This window comes from Primulina huaijiensis, chromosome 15 (assembly GCF_012295235.1).
Source record: "Primulina huaijiensis isolate GDHJ02 chromosome 15, ASM1229523v2, whole genome shotgun sequence".
Taxonomy (NCBI): Eukaryota; Viridiplantae; Streptophyta; class Magnoliopsida; order Lamiales; family Gesneriaceae; genus Primulina; species Primulina huaijiensis.
The window spans coordinates 23,668,104-23,689,172 of NC_133320.1; the positions used below are offsets into that span (position 1 = coordinate 23,668,104).

Here is a 21,069-nt window from a genome sequence, read left to right on the forward strand (position 1 = left end):
AACGGTTCGTCTATTTAAACCCAGCATATGCCTCCATATTTCCTCCCCCCTCTCCTTCCCATTCCTTCTCTGCACAATAAAGATTCTGCCTCTGCTATTCTTTCCAGTTGATCCTCATTTCTCAAATTCTGGTATGATTTCTATTTGGGATCTTGCCATTGTTTTCATTTTCATGGTTTCCATCGACAAATGAAAGAAATTTGAACTTTCATAGATGAAATGACTTTTGGGTCATGGGATTGAAAGGGTTTTTCCAAGGAAGGAACGAGGATTATTTTCAAGAGAGTAAAATTTAAAAATACGTTTTTTCCCATATAAATAAAGGGTTGCCCTCTCCATTAATTCCTGGGGTTTTTTTGTCCGTGTTTTCGTATATGCATTTCCATTCTTTGTTCCTGGTTTTGGGGTACCGGATGAGGAAAAAGTGGGTGATTCGTGAATTTTGGTGGCGAGTTTTGAATTTAATAGTTCCTATGTCAGTATGGAACGTATTTAAAAGTTCTGAATACGTTTTAATTTTATTTTTCCCTATTTTGGATGTACAATTTCTCCCTTTTTAAATCCTTATTCAAGTCTTTTAGTTCTGCTTTATTAACTCCTTAATATGCTACTCAATTTAAGATTACTTTTGTTGGTGTAAACTCTTCTTGTATATACGATGTATCGAGATGAGTGGTGATAGCCCATTTAATCTTAATGAAATAATTTTGATACCAGGAGTTGTGCATGAAAATTTTGTCTTCTGTAAGTCTGTTCTGCCTTTGAGAAATGATGAACTGCATTTTCATGTCCAATTCGACGAATTTTACATTAGCCCTGCGATGAATGTTTAATAATTTCATTTGTTTTCTATTTAAATTGTTAGATTAAGATGGAATATGAAGACCGGTATAGACAGGTTCAGAGGCCAAAATATGACTGCCTTCTGTTTGGTGAGTTTTTAAACTTTAAGAAATAGCTTTAACATTGCAATTACATCACACAAACGACGACGCTCTTTTTTCTTCTTTAGATCTTGATGATACCCTTTATCCATTAAGTTCTGGTCTTGCTACTGCTGTTCTTAAGAACATTCAAGGTAATTTTCTCACACCTTAAAATACGCGTAGTCGACCCTTTCGAGTAAAGTCTCGTGCCTGCCCAGTGTTATACTTGTTAAATTCTCTACGGGCGTGTGATTTATTATGTCCCTCTACAGATTATATGATTGAAAAGTTGGGTGTAGAAGAGAGCAAAATCCCTGATTTATGTGATCTACTTTACAAGAATTATGGTACAACAATGGCTGGTCTAAGGGTATGTTTATCTTCCTTTGGATTGAAGCCTGGATTTCATATGAAAGATCATTTGTGATACGGTGTTTCTTGCAGGCAATTGGCTATGATTTTGACTATGATGAATATCACGGGTATGTAATTTTCTTGAGAAAAGCTTGAATGGATTACTCTATTTTCTTGTGTATTTAATTCAGTATGTTGGATGATTTAATCAAGAAGTTCACAAGCTCCGAATTGTGCAGTTTTGTCCATGGGAGATTACCTTATGAAAATCTTAAGCCCGACTCTGTACTGCGAAGCCTTCTTCTAAGCTTACCCCAACGGAAAGTTGTAAGACTTTTTCAAATTTTGTGGCATTCACAAATTTAGTATTATTTACTTTAACAAAGTATAATTCATTTGATTGATTTGATTAACAGATATTTACAAATGCTGATAAGGTCCATGCTATTAAAGCTCTAAGTAGACTTGGTTTGGAAGACTGTTTTGAAGGGATCATTTGCTTTGAAACTCTTAATCCTACACACAAAAATGCAGCGTCCGATGATGAGGACGAGATTGAATTTATGGGAACCAATCAATATTCTGGTGCTTTTACAAATAGCCCTCGAAAAATTTTCGACATTATTGGACATTGTTCTCAGACCAATACAGTAGTGTCATCAGGATTGCCCAAGACACCAGTTGTCTGTAAACCATCAGAATCTGCTATCGAAAGAGCTCTCAAAATCGCTAACATTGATCCCAGCAGAACTGTCAGTTTACCCTTTTTATATCAAATCATTGAAGCTTACCCTTTTCTTGTATTTAATTATGCTTACACGCATTATTCTTTCATATTTCAGTTATTCTTCGAGGATAGTATTCGCAATATTCAATCCGGGAAACGAATAGGCCTCGACACCATGCTGGCAAGTTCTTGTTTATTGCTTATTTGAACTCCATTTTCAAGAAAATATATACAGAAACAAATCTGTCGTTCCATCACAACTCATGAAATCTGTCTTTCCATCACAACTTACAGTAATCTGTATAACCGGGCTTGTTGTTGATGCAGGTTGGGAAATCCCAGAGAGTGAAGGGATCAGATTATGCATTAGAAAGTATTCATAATCTTCGGGAAGCGATACCAGAGCTGTGGGAAGCTGAAAAGCTTGCTGAAGTTAACTACTCCGGGGTACCACTGGAGGCTTCTGTTATTGCTTAGGTGTTATGTCATCATTTTCTTGCGAGCAAGATAACCATAACTATGTTCCATGCGAGTAGTTCTTACTTTTATGTCATATTCTATTTTCTGTTGATTAAGTGATGTAAATGTTTTGTTGTTCATCATTAATTAAATTAAAATAAAGTTTACTTCCAATAATCTCGCGACCTTAATGCAATTATATCCCACATACTTCGATATGAGTAATTTAACCCTCATTAATGCGTGATCTTTTGATAGATTTTGCTTATAACAACAGTTTGTAGGCAAATCCTAAAAACATAGTTTTTGGAATGAATTATTTGGATTCGAAGAGAGAAATTATAATTTAGATTTTTTTTTTAAGATTTCAAGTGACTCTAATTTACGAGGGTTTGAAATCTGTCAATTTACTGTAGAACAATAGCACAAAATGTTAAGAAAGGATCTGAAATCCAAAGATATCCAAAGATATCCAAACATATTATGGATTTTCTCGATTTCAAATTCATTAATCCAAACACAATTCAAGTGCTTGGAGTTGGTTCTTTGGCTCGACAACGAGAATTAATGAAACGTTCATGAGTTTAAGACATCATGCAGAAAATTAACATACAATCCGGAATTCGAAAGCAAGTTTTTTATAATTATATTATTGAATCTTCATTTTTCAAATAGCTTATTATTCAGAGTTTTTGGTACAATCTAAAATTTGTAATATAAATTTGAAGGACCGAAAGGGGAAGGCCAAAGATTATAAAACAGAAAAGATGTAGCTAGTGGGTTCTCACGCGGAATGGTTGGGGTTGTCTTTTCTCCATCATTTGAAATTGAAAGGTGATCACAAAATGCATTTTTCTGCTAAAATAATTCCAGAAAAATTGTATATTTGTAGGCTTGTAAAGTCGTAACTTTTACCAGTAATTTTTTGCACATTATTCTTGTCATCAGAATTCAATTCATTGTCTTGACAAAAAAACTTTATCATTTAGGATATATTTTGTTCCAGCTATTTACATGTCTTTTACTATTATCCATTCACCTCATGATTCGTGTACTATGTACATAGCCGTACCTGTGGTTCAGAGGACCTGAGACGATATGTTAAAAAAAATCTTGTTGTGATAAATAACCGTAAAGCTTGCAAATTAAAAATAATCAAACAATAAATATAAGAAAAATATAATTTACGAGTTATATATTTATCTCTTTGTGATTTTTTTCTTCGTGCGCCACAACATCAACATGGTTCTAACGTAATACAGTTGTCATATGAACAATTATATTAGAAAAAGATTGAATTTGGCAAAAATTGTAAGATATGTTGCTAAAATTGAAATTTATCAATATAAACTATCAAAATAAAAAATGATAAATATAATGAACCAATATTGTAAAAATATATGATTTGTTTTAAATAATAAATATAATATTTTATTCAAGAAAATAGAAAATAAATATATATAAAATAGGTAAATATCACAATTTTGTGTGTTGTTTTTTGAAATGGGTCCAACTACATAAATTTAAGAAAATAGGCCAAATAATCGAAAAGTAAAGTATAAAAGTTTAACACATGAGTTGATACAAGATAAAATAATAAATATATTAGACAAAGATTACCATTTTATGCATACAAAATTTTTAAAAATTTAATTAATGAACCGTGTAGTTTTATTGTTTGGGCTCTACATAATTTGATTAAATCTCCAATGAACACAATCATCATATTTAATCATGTTTTCAATTGGTCAATGTCCAATTTTTGTTAAATGTCCAATGCACATACTATTTAGGTAAAAACCTCAACCAATGATTTTTTTTGGGCCTTTGTGAGGGCCAAGCCCTGAGACGATGTCCTCTCTCGCCTCACAAGAGGTACGGCCCTAACTATGTACTGAGTGGATAAATCATAATCACTCATTCATCAATGATGTATCGATAAATGACTATGATTCATCACTCTGATGTATCGCCTCACAAGAGGTACGGCCCTACCTCGTTTTTAGGACCTATATCAAGTACTTGCGTTCCTAACTCGTTAAGCATTCACTCACTCTCCTGTATGTTTTTCTCCCAGAGTTACAACAACGGATTTTCTGAATCTAGCTTTCTTTCAAAACCCAACGATGATTTTTTTTTGTCTTTCGACGAATACATCTCGCCTTTTGTAACTGTTTGTTCACACGTTGCTCGTGTCATCGTGTGGGTTTTGTGAACTCACAGTGTTTCCCTTTCGTCGCGCTCGCGCACACACTCCACTAATCCTTAGTCCTTACTCCCTTCAGTTGAAACTTTCAGTTTCACGTGAAACCAAATAGCTCAAATCTAGTTTTCAATCTAGAAACAATAGATCTTACATCGTCGTACAGAAATATATACTCGGTATTGAATCCAACGATTTTGATGGTGTTCTCAGGTGGCGCTTGTGTATATGCGAATCTGTACAGCCAAGGCTACGGGGTGAACACAGCAGCACTAAGTACGGTGCTCTTCAACAATGGCCTAAGCTGCGGAGCCTGCTTCGAGATCAAATGCGACGCGGCCGAGGACCCGCAATGGTGTCATCCTGGCAGTCCTTCCATTCTAATAACCGCTACAAACTTTTGCCCCCCAAACTTCGCTCTGTCCAACGATAACGGCGGTTGGTGCAACCCCCCTCGGACCCATTTCGACCTCGCCATGCCAATGTTCCTGAAAATCGCAGAGTACCGCGCAGGAATCGTTCCCGTCACCTTCCGACGTTAATGTCTCCCTATACTACTAGTAATCCAATCCCGCATACACACACGCTTGTACATGTGCTGCATTATGGTCATCTTGTTGGAAAAATGTTGTTAGAAAAATTGCTAACAACAATAGCGTAGAAACGAACTTGTAGAGATAAAGCAATAACCGAAACAATTGTGATGTTTACACTATGACTATCGTATAAAAGAAATTAAAACCAAACCGAAGCCTGTAGTATGTACAGTTTCCTTAAAACAGATTCGTCCTCTCCTGTATGTGCTTCGAGGATCATCTTAGACGTATGTTTCTCAGGATACAACGGAACAATCAGCAGTGACTTAGCACGAGACACTACTACGGCGAACTGAAAACGTACCTTTACTTTATCACCGAGATTTAACGGAGGCCAAATGGAAAGCTAACAATATGAAATGCAAGAGAATGCTTGAAAGAGAAAAGATTTTCATGTTCTTGAAATCAGGAAATGAGCCCCACTATTTATAAGCTCCAAAATGCACACCAAGAGTCATGCAACTTCAATTAACTCAAGAATGTGGAGAGCCAAAAGACACTCCCACATTCATGAGACATAATTTTTATTCAATCTTTAAATTTACTTTAAATTTCCAACAATCTCCCACATGAATGAAAATTGATACAGATCTTGGTGACAAAGTTCTACAGTTGAATCCTTCATAGGATAGGTAGGTGTTACCCTTTGAACCTTCCCTTATGAAATATATTTGCTTTACTAGCTGATCAGTAGACATGTTGTCCTTGAACTGTTCTGCCGTTTATGTAAATTAAGATATACTTCACACAAGACTCTCCTTAATACTATTTAGTTCTCATGATCGTGTTCGTTTTGGTCATGAACACACGCCTGGTTCTGCGAGAGGATCTAGAATTGAGCACTGCAATTCCTTCGAAGCGGCCCCACTTCTCTCTCACATAGGTGATTCTATATTGCTTCTCATCAGAATCATTAAAAGCCGTAAGCTTATCCTCAACATTCACTGTTTTATAATAGGAATGGATTAGGGATAACCTCCACAGTAATTCTCCAAATTAGTGCGATTAGTTTGTCCCACTGAACCTAGTTCTTGGGATCTCCAGTCAGCGTAGGTTGGGTTTTACTTCGCACCAATTTATTCTATAGGCTTGAGCCTCATTCCCTTTGACGATTTCGCAACTAACTCTCTGTTTAACCCTTTGGTCAGCGGATCCGCTATATTATCTTTTGACTTTACATAGTCAACAAAGATAACTCCAGTTGAGAGTAGTTGTCTAATGGTATTATGTTTACGACGTATATGCCTAGACTTACCATTATACATATTATTTCGTGCCCTTCCAATCGCAGATTGGCTATCACAATATATGCATATAGCCGATACTGGTTTTTCCCATCCTGGAACATCTTCTAAAAAGTGACGCAGCCATTCAGCCTCTTCAGCACACTTGTCAAGAGCTATAAACTCAGATTTCATCGTGGATCTGGCTATTACAGTTTGTTTAGAAGATTTCCACGTAATTGCTGCACTTCCTAAAGTGAATACAAATCCACTTGTAGATTTTGAGTCTTTCATATCAGATATCCAATTTGCATCGCTGTATCTTTCATAACAGCAGTATATCTGGTATAGTGCAGCCTATGATCACAAGTGTACCTTAAGTATCTTAGCAATCTGATAATTGTTTTCCAGTGTTCAACACATGGATTACTCGTGAATCTACTTAATTTGCCTACTGCATAGGCTATGTCTGATCTTGTACAACTCATTAAGTACATCAGACTTCCAATGACTCGAGAGTATTCTAATTGAGACATACTCTCACCTCGATTCTTTGATAGATGCTGACTGGTATCTATTTTGGGTTCTAGCCAATGCAGAGTCATCATTATTGAATTTCTCAAGTATTTTGTCAACATAATGTGACTAATTTAGGACTAGCCCTTCTGATGTTCTATGGATTTTAATTCCAAGGATTACATCGGCTAAACCCAAATCTTTCATGTCAAATCTTGAGTTCAATAACTTCTTGGTGGATTTGATCATCTTATCATTACTACCAATGATAAGTATGTCATCTACGTAAAGACATAAAATGACATATCCAATTTCAATGCTCTTTATGTATACACATTTGTCACATTCACTGAATTTAAATCCACTTTCTATCATGGCTTTATCAAATTTTTCGTGCCATTGCTTTGGTGCTTGTTTTAAGCCATACAGAGACTTCACCAGTTTACAAACCTTATTTTCTTGCCCAGTCGCAGAAAATCCTTCAGGTTGTTCCATATGAATTTCCTCTTCTAAATCTCCATTTAGAAAAGCTGTCTTTACGTCCATTTGGTGTACTTCCAGATTCCGTAAGGCGGCAATCGCAAGTATCACACGAATAGAGGTTATTCTCGATACAGGAAAATATGTGTCAAAGTAATCAAGCCCTTCACGTTGATGGTAACCTTTAATTACCAATCTGGCTTTATACTTATCTATGGTTCCATCTGATTTCATTTTCCTTTTGAAAACCCATTTACAGCCTAGTGGTTTGATTCCCGGAGGAAGATTTACTAACTCCCACGTATGGTTTTGTAAAATGGATTCCATTTCAGAATTGATAGCTTCTTTCCATAGAGGTCCCTCAGATGAACTCATTGCTTCCTTGAAGCTTTGAGGTTCACTTTCCATCATGAAAGTGATGAAATCCGGACCAAAGCATTTCTCAGTCCTAGCTCTCTTGCTACGTCTAGGTTCAATGTCTTGATCAAGCTCTTGTTCTTCATCAATTGTCTCATATAATCTTTTGGATGAACCTGACTCTTCCTTAGATTTGTATGGAAACATGTGTTCAAAAAACGAAGCATTTCTTGATTTCATTATCGTATTCTTGTGAATATCAGGTATTTGAGATTCATGTACAAGAAAACGATATGCGCTACTGTTTTGAGCATATCCAATGAAAATGCAATCAACAGTTTTTGGTTCTATCTTTACTTTCTTTGGAGTGGGTACTGCTACTTTGGCAAGACACCCCCACACTCGCAAGTATTGGTAGGAAGGACTTCTACCTTTCCATAAATCATATGGACTTTTATCTTGCTTCTTTCAGTGCACCTTATTTAAAAGGTAATTTGCTGTTAGAACAGCTTCCCCCCACATGTTCTGTGGTAAACCAGAACTTAATAACAACGCATTCTTCATTTCTTTTAAGGCACAATTCTTTCTCTCTGCAATACTATTTTGCTGAGGAGAATAAGATGCAGTTCTTTCGTGTTTGATACTTTGTTGAGCACAAAACTCAGCAAATGGTGATTCATATTCACCTCCACGATCACTTCTTAGCACATTAATTTTCTTGCTAAGTTGGTTTTCAACTTCACTCTTATATTAGACAAATTTGTCAATAGCTTCATCCTTACTGTTGAAGAGATACACATAACAAAATTTTGTGCTATCGTCAACAAAAGTAATGAAGTATTTATGTCCACCACGAGTTTGAACACCTTTTAAATCACATATATCACTGTGAATTATATCAAGTGGTTCACTATTTCTTTCAATAGTTCGAAAAGATGATCTCGTTAGTTTTGCCTCAACACAGGTTTCACATTTGTGTTGTTTATCAATTTGGAATGCATGAATGCTTTTCATGTTAATTAATCTTTGAATTTTATCATAATTAAAGTGTCCAAGTCTACCATGCCATAAACAAGAAGACTCAAGCAAGTAAGCAAAAATATTAACTTTATTCATCACGGGTTTAATAGCCATAACATTGAGTTTAAATAACCCATTACAAACATAACCTTTGCCAACAAACATTCCACTTTTCGACAAAATCACCTTATCTGACTCGAAGACAATGCGAAAACCATGCTTGTTAAGAAGCGACCCAGACACCAAGTCCTTGCGGATGTCAGGTACATACGACACATTGTTCAACGTCAGTTCTTTTCCAGATGTCATCTTTAGGACAACTTTTCCTTGACCCTTGATTTCAGAAGTGGCGGAATTTCCCATGAATAGCTTTTTCCCATTCATAGATTCCTCAAGAGTAGCAAACATCTCCTTGTCGGAGCAAACATGACGAGTGGCACCAGTGTCGATCCACCACTCCCTTGGGTTAGCACCCACCAGGTTAACCTCTGATATTACAGCACAGAGATTCATGTTCGAAACCTCCTGAGCAATGTTCTCTACCACATTCGCCTCTCGGTTTATCTTCGGCTTCTTACACTCAAAGGCCTTGTGACCCATACCATCACAGTTGTAGCATTTTCCAGAAAAATTTTTCTTCGAAATGCCTCCTTTGGGTCCCATGTTCAACCTTTTGTTGTAGGAGGAAAATGTTCTCTTTTTCGAGCTCTGACCATGCTCGACAACATTTGCCTTAGCGGTAACAGAAGAAAACAATCGTCTTTCTGAACTCTTGTTGTCTTCTTCGATGCGAAGTCGAATAATGAGCTATTCAACATTCATCTCATTTCGCTTGTGCTTCAAGTAATTTTTGAAATCCTTCCAAGCTGGTGGTAGCTTCTCAACAATAGCAGTCATTTGGAATGATTCGCTCAAAGTCATCCCCTCACCGTGAATCTCATGAAGAATCACTTGGAGTTCTTGAACTTGACTGATAACCGGCTTTGAATCCACCATTTCAAAGTCCAGAAAGCGGCCAACAAGAAACTTCTTGGCCCCGGAATCCTCGGTTTTGTACTTTCTGTCAAGGGATTCCCTCAGCTCTTTAGCCGTTTTCTTTTCGCAAAACACGTTATAGAGCGAATCGGCCAATCCGTTTAGTACATAGTTTCGGCATAAGAAATAAGAATTATTCCATGCCTCTACCGCACTAACAGATTCAACATCTCCCTCACCCTCTTGGAGTTTAGGAGCATCCTCATAGAGGAATCTAGCCAGGTTCAGCATCGTCAAGTAAAACAGCATCTTCTGCTGCCACCTTTTGAAGTCCACACCAGTGAACTTTTCAGACTTTTCACCGTGACTGGCTGGGACAGCAACCGCAGCAGCACGTGGGGTAACATTAGGGACAACTTGAGCCACATTAGGGACAACATAACCAGTTTCCCTTTGCACACTGGTTTCAGTAGCCATATCTGAAACAAACCACGTAATGAGTAATCTGTTTTAAGTTTGTTAGAAAAATTGCTAACAACAATAGCGTAGAAACGAATACGTAGAGATAAAGCAATAAACGAAACAAGTGTGATGTTTACAGTATGACTATCGTATAAAAGAAAGCAAAACCAAACCGAGGCCTGTAGCATGTACAGTTTCCTTAAAACAGATTCGTCCTCTCCTGTATGTGTTTCGAGGATCGTCTTGGACGTCTGTTTCCCAGGATACAACGGAACTACCAGTAGTGACTTAGCATGAGACACTACTACGGCGAACTGAAAACGTACTTTTACTTTATCATCGAGATTTAACGGAGGCCAAATGGAAAGCTAACAATATGAAATGCAAGAGAATGCTTGAAAGAGAAAAGATTTTCATGTTCTTGAAATGAGGAAATGAGCCCCACTATTTATAAGCTCCAAAATGCACATCAATAGTCATGCAAAATTAATTAACTCAATTAATCTACTCATTAACTCAAGAATATGAAGAGTCAAAACTTTTCAATTAACTCAAGAATGTGGAGAGCCAAAAGACATTCCACATTCATGAGACATAATTTTTATTCAATCTTTAAATTTATTTTAAATTTCCAACAAAGGTAGGGGTCGGTCTTTGGGACTTTTTCAAGATAAGTTAGATAGGTCCACTTCACTTCTGGAGCTGCAATTACGTCCGTGAATTAGATAGGTAAACAATTCACATGCTGGGCCTTTAAAACGACGCCACCGGGGCCTAGGGTCAAATAAATGTGAATTCATTCATTCAATTCAATTAAATGCAGGATACCGTGCATAAAGCAAGGAGGAATTTGATTCACAATCAATGGCTTCCGCTACTTCAATCTGGTTCTTGTCACCAATGTGGCCGGCGCGGGGGACATCGTGCGGATCAGCGTTAAAGGTACTAACACCAAGTGGATAGCCTTCAGCCGCAATTGGGGCCAAAAGTGGCAATCCAATGTCGTTCTTGCTGGTCAGGCCTTGTCGTTTCGAGTCACGGCTTCTGACCGCCGCACATCGACGTCCTATAACGTGGCGCCGGCTGATTGGCAGTTCGGCCAGACCTTCACCGCAAAAAATTTCAGGGTTTGATCGTTTTTATATATAATAAATTGCATATCGATTTTTCTCATTTTTACCGGGAAAAATATTGAAGTTGCGGTGAATTTAAAGTAGAAATAGGAAATTATAAAAAAAAAATAGTTTGGTATGGTTATTCTACCTTGGTAGCAAGGCTAAAAAGGTGACACACTTTTATTATTATTATTATTATTATTATTATTATTATTACTCTATGAAGTTGCATTTTACTTTGTTAGTGTGTAATTTTCTTTTTCGACTTTTGTTTTTTTTTTTTATAAATAACGATTTACTTTCATTTGTTTGTTTGACTGATACTTGTATTAAATTTATGGTTGCCAAATTTTATAATTTAACAATGTATGTACTATAAAAAAGATGCATGTGTTAGAAAGGAAATAAGTGGCGACAGAAATAAATTGGGATTGGTGGATGGGAATCCCGATTGTTTTAAATCATTTACTAGTATAATTTTTATACCGTCGAATTTGAATTTTCTAATTTCTTATATTTTGTGAATTAAGTTTTATGAGACGATCTCACACATGTGAAACGGGTCAACTCTCCATCTATATTTTCAATAAAAATAATTTTTTTACAATAAAAAACAAAACAGTTCGGAAGTTTGTTTGAGTGAACATAGGGAGGGGAGGTGCACCCTTTTGACCCATTAAGGAGGAAACCATATTTGTGTAATCAAATCAACGACTGAATAGGATTTTGTGGAGCAAAAGAAGAATATATTCTGTTTAACCAAAAGTTGGAATGAAAGGAAATCAATAGTAAATACGATATAATTATTGTCTAAGTTACTTGAAACGTATGGATCTAAAATTAAATCTAACCTATTTCGGACACAAAATTTACAAGGAACCAATGTGTGGAACACAACATGATCTCCGTGGGAGAGATCCCACATTCTATATTTCGTTGTCATCGTACACTAACATGTTATGTGACGACATAAACCGGATAAGTTAGATCATATGAAGAACATCCTATCGACATACATAAATGCAAAAATAAGAATTGGTTCATACATAAAATGACTGTAATCAGGTTTTTGTTGCTGAATTTTTTTCCGTTTTTGGAAGAACTCTCCATGCACTCTAATTATGCAGCAATTTTTTTCTAATTTCTGGTGTCGTCCATGGTGATGCTGAAGCAGAGTAATGAATGTAATCAGGTTTTTGTTGCTGAATTCATGAGAGTTGGAAAATGGCAAAAATGTTATATCATGTGAGGTTATCAAAGGTGTATGTAAGAGAATGAAGGATTAGTTTCCAAATCCCACACTTATCTTTCAAACCTAATACAACTTATATTTTCGTTTTAAAAATGATATTTCAATCTTAAACAATAACAAACGTTTAAAAGGATAAAAATGGTAAAAAAGAAATCAATTCTTAAATATGTTATATAATATTTAGATAAACTTATTTTAAGTGGTTTTACTTTTGTAACCAATAAAATATTTGAAAATTATATTTAGAAGAAGTAAAAAATTCAAGTAAGACCATACAAACACTACCACATACATCAACATATATTTTTTTTTCCAACCATTGTCGATTTCATGGGCTTGAATTTCTCTGGGTTCACGGATATGAAGAGTGCCAAGTACATCAACATTTTTCAGATCCAGTATCATATGATATTAAAATACAAAAAAACAATCTTCTAAAAGGTAAATTTCTGAAAGAATTAACCTTTATGCACAAAACCTAAAATTTTTTATATTCATCGACATATGGACTTGAATTTTTTTTTTCTACTAACTTTAGTATTGCATTATTCGATAGTGGCAAATATCTGGGAAATAGATAAAATGCTTTAACACCAAATTTATACAAATATACGACAAAATGAAATAGTCAAAGCCATCCGTGGCCTCGAGGTTGAAGCTCTGAAGGATCTATCAAGCCTTCCAAGACAACAAGTTCATCGAGAAGAGATAGCTTCTGCTCTTCAAGGGCTTTAATATCGTATTCAACCTCTTGCAACTCCATTTGTAATCCATGGTTTTCTTCCTCCAAAAGCAAATATTTACGCCTCAAAGCTCTGTACTCTAAATCTGGTAATGAATCTGATATCAGTTTTTCTTCGCCAAACAAGGGTGAGAGGCCATTCTCTGGACCTCTTTTGGAGGCCTTTAATCCCTTCTGTTTTTTCAAACCATCACAAGGTGCAGTGTTTGAATCCAACATTAGTCTGTCTTGTCCAAACAATGGTGAAACACCATTCATCATAGCTCTTTTCGAGGCCTTTTGCCCCTTTGCACTACCACCAGAAGCTTGCAACAATGCAGCATCTTTTGCAGAAGTTTTAATTTTTCTAGGCTTGCTGACCGAACCATCATGTGTAGACAGAAATTTCTGGTCTTCCATACTCTCTCGATTAGTTATTGGATGCAGTGCTCTGATGGCAGAAAGGAGACTGCATAGAGTAAAGTAGATTTCACTGATAGACCGTAGAGAAAAAACAAACAGGGCGAAACCAATAAAAATCATCAAAATATTAATTTAAGAACTTGTTTAACTAATACTCCAGAAGGTATATGAGGGAAGCACATAGCATTAACTTATAGAAACAAATATGACTCCCACTTCATCGGAGCATCAATGAAACATATTTTTCAGATTGTCGACTTTCCTGGAAAATAACATGCAACGCATAGACATCCCAAGAACAAGAGTATTTTGCATGGATGAATGTTATAGCATTCTTGGTCCAAATCTCCTTAAGTTCACCAGTTTTCATGCTACTTCAGTTTTGATACTTTCTAAGGGTTTAGGATGATTTATTGTCAAATGCCCAACAATTCAACGTCCAAGAAGCATGGACCAAGACATCACAGTTTTAAGGTTATCACGTTAAATTCTGAGTGCTATATCTACAAAGATCTAAGCAATTCATTTGAGGTAACAATACGCCTTCCACGTATGCACATAGCTTCTTGAAACAAAATAAACCCATGCTCTCAAAGAATTTCCCCAGGTCAGTTTATTCTCCTATTTGACTGGCATGATGAAAAAAGAAGAAGAAGAAGAAGAAGAAGAAGAGTAGCTCCCCTAGAACATGGCGAAGCAAGTATCAGTAAGAGAACTTATAGCCATGACTAACCCAAGAACGCTTCAGTCCTCCCTTTAATTACCTTGTTGAGCTGGGGTATAAACATGCCAAAAGGTTAACAGAAATCCAGAGCTCTTGATTCAAAACTCTCTTTGTGCTGGTACTTTTTTTGAATTTCTCTCTGTAGGCCCCATAACTTGGTCTAAGATTTTATTTTTCCAAGGTGCTCAGACAACGACATGGGAAAAAAACTCTCTGAAACCCTAAATCATGAACAGACTTGTATTGAGAACCCAAATCTCTAAAACTTTTCCTCTATTCAACGCCATAAATTACTCAAGGCACACCAGCATAAAATTGAAAGCAAGAGTTAACTCCATACAAAAATAATTTCGTCGCAGATCAAAGCTCACATTATAACCCGTCAAGATTTTAAATTCAACATTATCCCATACCGATCAATCGATTCCACAAATCTCACTGTTTGTCGACATCAAGGGGTTCAGCACTTAGATTTAGTCCCCTTGTGAAATTTTTTAGTCCCCTTGTGAAATTTTTCACACTAATCGTGAATGAACAATTTCGAAATCTGCAATGCAGTAACTGCAGATAACAAAGCACAAAGCACAAAGCATATGCGAACTCCTATACAGAACCACAAAAATGGATTTCGAGAAAATTTGAGAAATCATACCTGAAACTAGTTAACAATCGATTAAATAGTAATCGAAGCGGGATTCATCGCCGCAATCACAAAACATTTTCGTCGGAGTAAGACGACATAATCGTGGAGCCAGGATTATATTTTTCGCGAAGCTATAGAACGGGGGACCAAAATAATTGGGCCCATAATGAATGAATGGGCTTTGCTCAATCACCGCTATTCACAATCAACACAACGCATTTGTCATAAAATATGTATTGAGAAAAAAAAGCCCGTCCGCAGTGGGAGTGCACGGCCCGTTAGGGAGAATAAAATATATTGAGAAAAAATGTATCGCCCACCGTGGGGCTCGAACCCACGACCACAAGGTTAAGAGCCTTGCGCTCTACCAACTGAGCTAGACGGGCTTTTTTAATAAGCCACCCTCCTATATAACTCTTAAACATTTCTTTCCAATAAGTTTATTTCCAATGATTAAAAAAAGTGTTTTTAAAAAATAATGTAAAAAATTATAAAAATATTGCAAGTTGAATAAAATAGAATTCGCAACAGCATCTCTCAGATTTATTATTAATTTAATATTTTATTTATTTTTTTAATTGAAAAAAATAGAAAAAAGTTTTGTACTACGAAATTTGTCAAAACATCCTTTATCACTCTTTATTTATTGATTAATTATTAAAACATGGAATATTCTCATGTGCTTTAGATTACATTTTCAGAAGTTTCTCGCTGTCTTTGAAGGATATAGCGATTACATTTAATTCACAAATGTGCAAAGTTTTACATCTCATGTTGAGTAGAGTACGTACTCTTGGGTACTGTTTGGTTCAAGTACTTGTAAGTACTAATATAAATAATCATATCATATCACTTGTTTTGTACAAGTATTATTTGTCTCGATCAATCAAATTAGTAATTATTTATTTCATATCAATCAAATTCGTAATAATTTATCTCACATCAATCAAATCAATAAAATGAAATTACGATATTATCTTTAATAAATAATATTATTAATATTATATTAATATTTTCAACAATGACAAAATGGTAATATCATATTATCTCAAATTTAATCAATCAAATCAATTAAATCAAACACTATATTAACTATCATTTTCTATTTATTTTATTATTACAAAATATTGTTTATCTCCATATTATATATCTCATAACATGAACCAAACGCTACGTTGATTGTCTCACCTATGTGGGATTTTAAGTGGTGGGCCGTAATGTATGGGCTTCGAACTTCAAGATCGTGTGTGGATGTTGTTTTATCCTTGAGATGACGAGGTTGGAGTATTGCTTGCACGACGCGAAACGACTTTTGGATTATCAGATTGAACTTTTCCAAATAAAAGGAGTCAAAATTAGTATTTTTTTTATTATTATTAAGTATTCTATTTATATTTTAAATTTAATAATTAATTATCAATGATTATTCAATTCACCAAAAATCATACGTCCGTGAGTATTTGTATATATTGCATAATTAATTAATATATGAAATACAGACGAAAGAGACTCAAATAAAAGAGCCTAAGCCTCCTCATTTACAAGGGACTACGTGTATCTATTTTAATCACTACTTCAAAAAAGTCAAACCTTTTTACCATCTCACGCATGCATCATGCACGTTTTTTTTTCTCTAAAGTCAAAGTCCTTAATTCATTTTCGTGGTTTTGGTACTTACTTAAGACATAATTTTAGAAATAAAATTAACTATTAATTTTATATCTTATTAAATACTTATAAAATTGTTTGTTTTCTCAACGAAATGGGCATCTCATATAGTTTAAATTTTTGTTCAAGAATGAACTATGCAAATAATAATATAAATTTCTACATATTATACTCTAAAAATAGATTATAAACCAAACCATAATTTCCTTTTATTTGCTCTTCCTTCCAATAATAAAACTAAATTGCCCTTTTTTTTAACTTGTTAAAGTTATATTATATATTACACATGGACGTATTTCTATCTTCTTGCATTTTTTTACCAAATAATATTGTCATGTGATGCCACCTAGATTTTGCGCATATGGGCAGATCCGAGCTCATCTCCAAATGACTCCCAGCCCATTAAAAAGATAGGAAGCCAAGGCCACAGCCCCTAGCCCAGAATTCCGAGCACGCCCATGGGGTCGGAAAGTCCATAATGGGGAAGAGAAATGCGAAGGTACGTTCATCAAGAGATAAATGATCCAACAAATACGGGATACGGGTAAATCGAGAGAAGGAGATAAGTGACCCAACAAATGCGGGATACGGATAAATCGAGACAAGATAAGGATAAATTCCTAGCTGCCAGTGAGATAGAGTACTAGTGTTTGAGATCTCTTATCCCAAGCGAGGATCGTATCTCCAAAAGAGTCTTATCCCAGCAGAAAAGCTCATCATCCCCCTATAAATATCAGCTCTTAGTATACGGTTTGATTCATTAACACTCTATTACTCACTTAACGTTATATTGCATCTTAAAGTTTGCTCCTCAGATTGACTTAGGCAACGGAGGTGTCACGTCGGAAAAACTCTCCGACGCCCCCTAACCTTATTTCTCTCTGTGCAAGGCTGATAATTCCAACCCGACCCAATCACCTATGAGGATCTGAAGATCCGCTCTTCAGATGGAACACGATGTAAAGTTTTGGTATCATCGTCATATATCATAATATTCACAAAAAATTTTATATGACAGACTTCTGAGTCAATTTTGTTATATTGATAATCATATATGATAAGATATTTTTTCTATGTTAAATATATTATTTATTATTATAAATATGAATAAAATACACATATCTTTAAGATAAAATAAAAAATTGGTGGAAATATCGGTTTCTAGAAAGACAGAATAAGCACACAGATACATATCATTATTATTGTCAACCCTTTGCCCACCAAAATCATATTAAAGAAATCAAATTTTAATAATACTTTTCAAATCTATCTAAAAGTCAACTCTCTCTCACGTCATTTATCTTCTCCACATCTCCGATTCTCTCTCCTCGAACTCCAATACTAAACCGTGAGCTTTCAGCTTTTCCGAATTCAACCCTCCCCTTCGGTCTCTCTGTTTTTTAGTCTCTCTTTATAACTTTTTTGTATCTGTTGAGGTTTAAAGATTTCTCGAGAAGATGGGCAATGGAGGAGGAAAACTCAGCCTCTGTTGCGCCGGAGACCCAGGCGAGATTTCCCGCCGTCGCCACGATATCACCGTGTGCTTGTCGGATTCCCTGGATGAAGGGTTAGGTCACTCTTTTGCCTACATCCGACCCGACCCACCTCACAAAACCCAACCTTTCGACGATTTGGCATGCCAAACGGCGGCTTTCCGCACCATCTCCGGCGCCTCCATATCCGCCAATGCTTTCACTCACCTCTCGACGGACCCTTATACGTGCGACAACGGCTTAACTTCTATTGACAAGGCATCAGCTTTTGAAAGCTCACAACTATTTTCTTCCATTCCCTTGCAGCCGATTCCGAGAAATTCCGCCTCCACAGTGAGGTCCGGCCCAATTCTGAGGAATACGGTTCAAGGTTCGGGCCCCATTTTAAGGAATCCAGGTTTTGGGTCTGGCCCGATTGAGCGCGGTTTCTTGTCCGGTCCGATTGAACGCAGCTTCATCTCTGGCCCTCTGGAGAATCAAATCGACCAGTTGCAAAGATACAAGCCCAAATCCAATAAATGGGATCTGATAAAAAACTTGAAAGGGTTGATATCAAAATCTTTACGGGGACCTGGCTTCTCTAAAGAATCGAGTAGTAAAGAGAACAATACTGCTACCTTGAGTGGTAATAGCAGCAGCACGATTACTAGCAATAATCTAAGCAGCCAATTCAGCTTAGTTGATGATAACGATGATGTCGGTAATGAATCTTTCGGCAGTCAAAACGTGCAATGGGCACAGGGCAAAGCAGGTGAGGACAGAGTGCATATCGTGGTTTCCGAAGAACACAGTTGGGTTTTTGTTGGGATTTATGATGGATTCAATGGCCCTGATGCTACTGATTTTCTGTTGAACAATCTCTATTGCAATGTTTCCAAGGAACTTAAGGGGCTGTTATGGTGTGATAAGTTCGAGTCTTGTGAAAATGGGGTTCATAGCTCGGCATTTTGTTCTAAAAGTTTGGATTGTGAGGAAAGAGAGGAGCTGGACTTGAAATTGAGGAAGAAATTGCTCTATCTGGAACCTGCTGCGGTTAATCATTTAGGGGTGTTGAAAGCGTTATCCGAGGCCTTGAGGAAGACCGAAGCATCGTATTTACAGATAGCAGACATGATGCTAATGGAGAATCCCGAGTTATCTTTGATGGGATCTTGTGTTCTGGTGATGGTGATGAAAGGTGATGATGTGTACTTGCTTAATGTCGGTGACAGTCGGGCTGTGTTAGCCAAGACCGATTCTCAAGTTGGGAAAATGAGGAAGCAATCCGAAGAATCACTATACGGTTATGAATACGAACACGCTCACAATTTGAGTTCTTGTCAGCTAACAATGGATCATAGCACATCTGTTAGAGAGGTAGAAGCATATTTTAGTTAGTCTCTGTTTCTTTAAGCTCTACGTTTTGTTGTTTGCTCTTTCGTTCTCATGCTCAATTTTTATGTGGTAATTGTTAATCATCATAGGAAGTGCGAAGGATCAGAAATGCACATCCAGACGATGCTTTTGCTGTTTATAATGATAGAGTGAAAGGTTCCTTAAAGGTTACCCGAGCTTTTGGGGCAGGCTTTCTCAAACAGGTATGCAATGGTCTATGTTGCGCAATGTAGTGAACAAATATATTTGGTATTATAAACAAGCTATGAGATCGATTGCCATAAGTATGTTTTCAGAGAAAGATTGTTGGATGTAACTTGTGATTGCCTGAGCAGTATAACAATCTGTATGTGGCATTAGAGTTGCTATCTGGTTTGAAATCCTTCAGTTATAGTTCCCTTCTACAATCCATTTTAGTGGCATAATCTGGGGCAATCTTCACGAATTTCTATGCATGCATAACTTCCAAATTGCAGATAATTCAATACATATTCTGATTGGATGTGTTTTTTACAGCCCAAATGGAACAATGCACTACTCGAGATGTTCAGAATCGATTACGTCGGAACGCACCCTTACATCACGTGCTCACCGTCTCTATGCCACTACAGATTAGATCCCATAGACAAGTTCTTGATCCTATCATCTGATGGCCTTTACCAGTACTTCACTAACCAAGAAGCTGTCTCTGAAGTCGAGATGTTCATGTCAACTTTCCCAGAGGGCGATCCAGCTCAGCATCTGGTCGAAGAAGTGCTGTTCCGTGCTGCTAAAAAAGCCGGTATAACTCCGAATTCTTGACACCATTTCATGGAAAAATAATACTATATTTTTTTAGAAAAAAAATTCTTTATCTGATAACCATGAACTTTTGATTGAATTGGCAGGCATGGATTTTCGTGAATTACTCGATATCCCACAAGGGGATCGTCGCAAATACCACGATGACGTCTCGATTATCATTATTTCATTCGAAGGGAGGATATGGCGATCTTCCGTGTGACTAGGTTAGGAATCAGACACACACATACAACCAAGAAAAAAATATATAGGAAGCTTTATTATTATTGTAAATGTGTGATATACCATACCAGTTGCTGGGGATTTGTAAATGCCGACATCCCCAAAATTTTCCCCTTAAAATTCATGCTATATAAAACTTGAAAACTAGTAGTTCTGATCAGCTTTAAATTTTCCTTGTAGAAATGTAAATCTAAACTCGTGAATTCAAAGAGAGGCGAAGATTCTTTTGTTTTTTGTTTCTTGTTTTAATATGTTCCCATGCCACTTAAATATCACGAGAGTATTTCTTCTGGTTAAAAAAATTAACGTATGCTTGAATTATCTCTTCTATTTTA

The 21,069-nt window shown here is 36.2% G+C and overlaps 3 protein-coding genes, 1 non-coding gene and 1 pseudogene across 6 annotated transcripts; 3 read left to right on the forward strand and 2 right to left on the reverse strand.

The window, feature by feature from the left end:
• Window positions 1-2,643, forward strand: LOC140958254 (suppressor of disruption of TFIIS-like). Of its 2 annotated transcripts, XM_073415637.1 has the most exons (9): window positions 1-131; window positions 866-932; window positions 1,013-1,078; window positions 1,199-1,296; window positions 1,371-1,408; window positions 1,520-1,607; window positions 1,697-2,032; window positions 2,123-2,188; window positions 2,335-2,643. In XM_073415637.1, the coding sequence occupies exons 2-9, from the start codon at window positions 872-874 to the stop codon at window positions 2,482-2,484; spliced, it is 903 nt and encodes a 300-aa protein (XP_073271738.1). In that variant the 5' UTR covers window positions 1-131; window positions 866-871; the 3' UTR covers window positions 2,485-2,643. The 2 variants fall into 2 exon arrangements, with proteins under 2 accessions (XP_073271738.1, XP_073271739.1); XM_073415638.1 differs by having other exon boundaries at window positions 110-131; window positions 1,697-2,188.
• A 1,866-nt stretch (window positions 2,644-4,509) lies between these two features.
• LOC140958496 (expansin-A6-like) lies at window positions 4,510-11,588 on the forward strand (annotated as a pseudogene).
• A 1,590-nt stretch (window positions 11,589-13,178) lies between these two features.
• LOC140959681 (uncharacterized) lies at window positions 13,179-15,351 on the reverse strand. Of its 2 annotated transcripts, XM_073417632.1 has the most exons (3): window positions 15,186-15,351; window positions 14,947-15,080; window positions 13,179-13,855 (listed from the first exon to the last, which is right to left on the reverse strand). In XM_073417632.1, the coding sequence occupies exon 3, from the start codon at window positions 13,804-13,806 to the stop codon at window positions 13,294-13,296; it is 513 nt and encodes a 170-aa protein (XP_073273733.1). In that variant the 5' UTR covers window positions 13,807-13,855; window positions 14,947-15,080; window positions 15,186-15,351; the 3' UTR covers window positions 13,179-13,293. The 2 variants fall into 2 exon arrangements, with proteins under 2 accessions (XP_073273733.1, XP_073273732.1); XM_073417631.1 differs by lacking the exon at window positions 14,947-15,080 and having other exon boundaries at window positions 15,186-15,347.
• Window positions 15,352-15,489: 138 nt separating this feature from the next.
• On the reverse strand, window positions 15,490-15,562 carry TRNAK-CUU (transfer RNA lysine (anticodon CUU)). Its single transcript has one exon. It is a non-coding gene; the product is annotated as a tRNA-Lys (tRNA).
• Window positions 15,563-18,113: 2,551 nt separating this feature from the next.
• Window positions 18,114-20,968, forward strand: LOC140960442 (probable protein phosphatase 2C 23). Its single transcript, XM_073418708.1, has 4 exons — window positions 18,114-19,693; window positions 19,801-19,914; window positions 20,228-20,492; window positions 20,599-20,968. Exons 1-4 carry the CDS (start codon window positions 18,302-18,304, stop codon window positions 20,712-20,714), a joined length of 1,887 nt encoding a protein of 628 aa, XP_073274809.1. The 5' UTR covers window positions 18,114-18,301; the 3' UTR covers window positions 20,715-20,968.
• Window positions 20,969-21,069: the final 101 nt, after the last annotated feature.

Coding starts and splice junctions, on each gene's coding strand:
- LOC140958254 (XM_073415638.1), top strand. CDS start 872: ATGGAATATGAAGACCGGTATAGACAGGTTCAGAGGCCAAAATATGAC. Junction 933..1,012: donor ATATGACTGCCTTCTGTTTG/GTGAGTTTTTAA, acceptor TTTCTTCTTTAG/ATCTTGATGATACCCTTTAT. Junction 1,297..1,370: donor CAACAATGGCTGGTCTAAGG/GTATGTTTATCT, acceptor TGTTTCTTGCAG/GCAATTGGCTATGATTTTGA.
- LOC140959681 (XM_073417632.1), bottom strand. CDS start 13,806: ATGGAAGACCAGAAATTTCTGTCTACACATGATGGTTCGGTCAGCAAG.
- LOC140960442 (XM_073418708.1), top strand. CDS start 18,302: ATGGGCAATGGAGGAGGAAAACTCAGCCTCTGTTGCGCCGGAGACCCA. Junction 19,694..19,800: donor ATAGCACATCTGTTAGAGAG/GTAGAAGCATAT, acceptor TAATCATCATAG/GAAGTGCGAAGGATCAGAAA. Junction 19,915..20,227: donor GGGCAGGCTTTCTCAAACAG/GTATGCAATGGT, acceptor TGTTTTTTACAG/CCCAAATGGAACAATGCACT.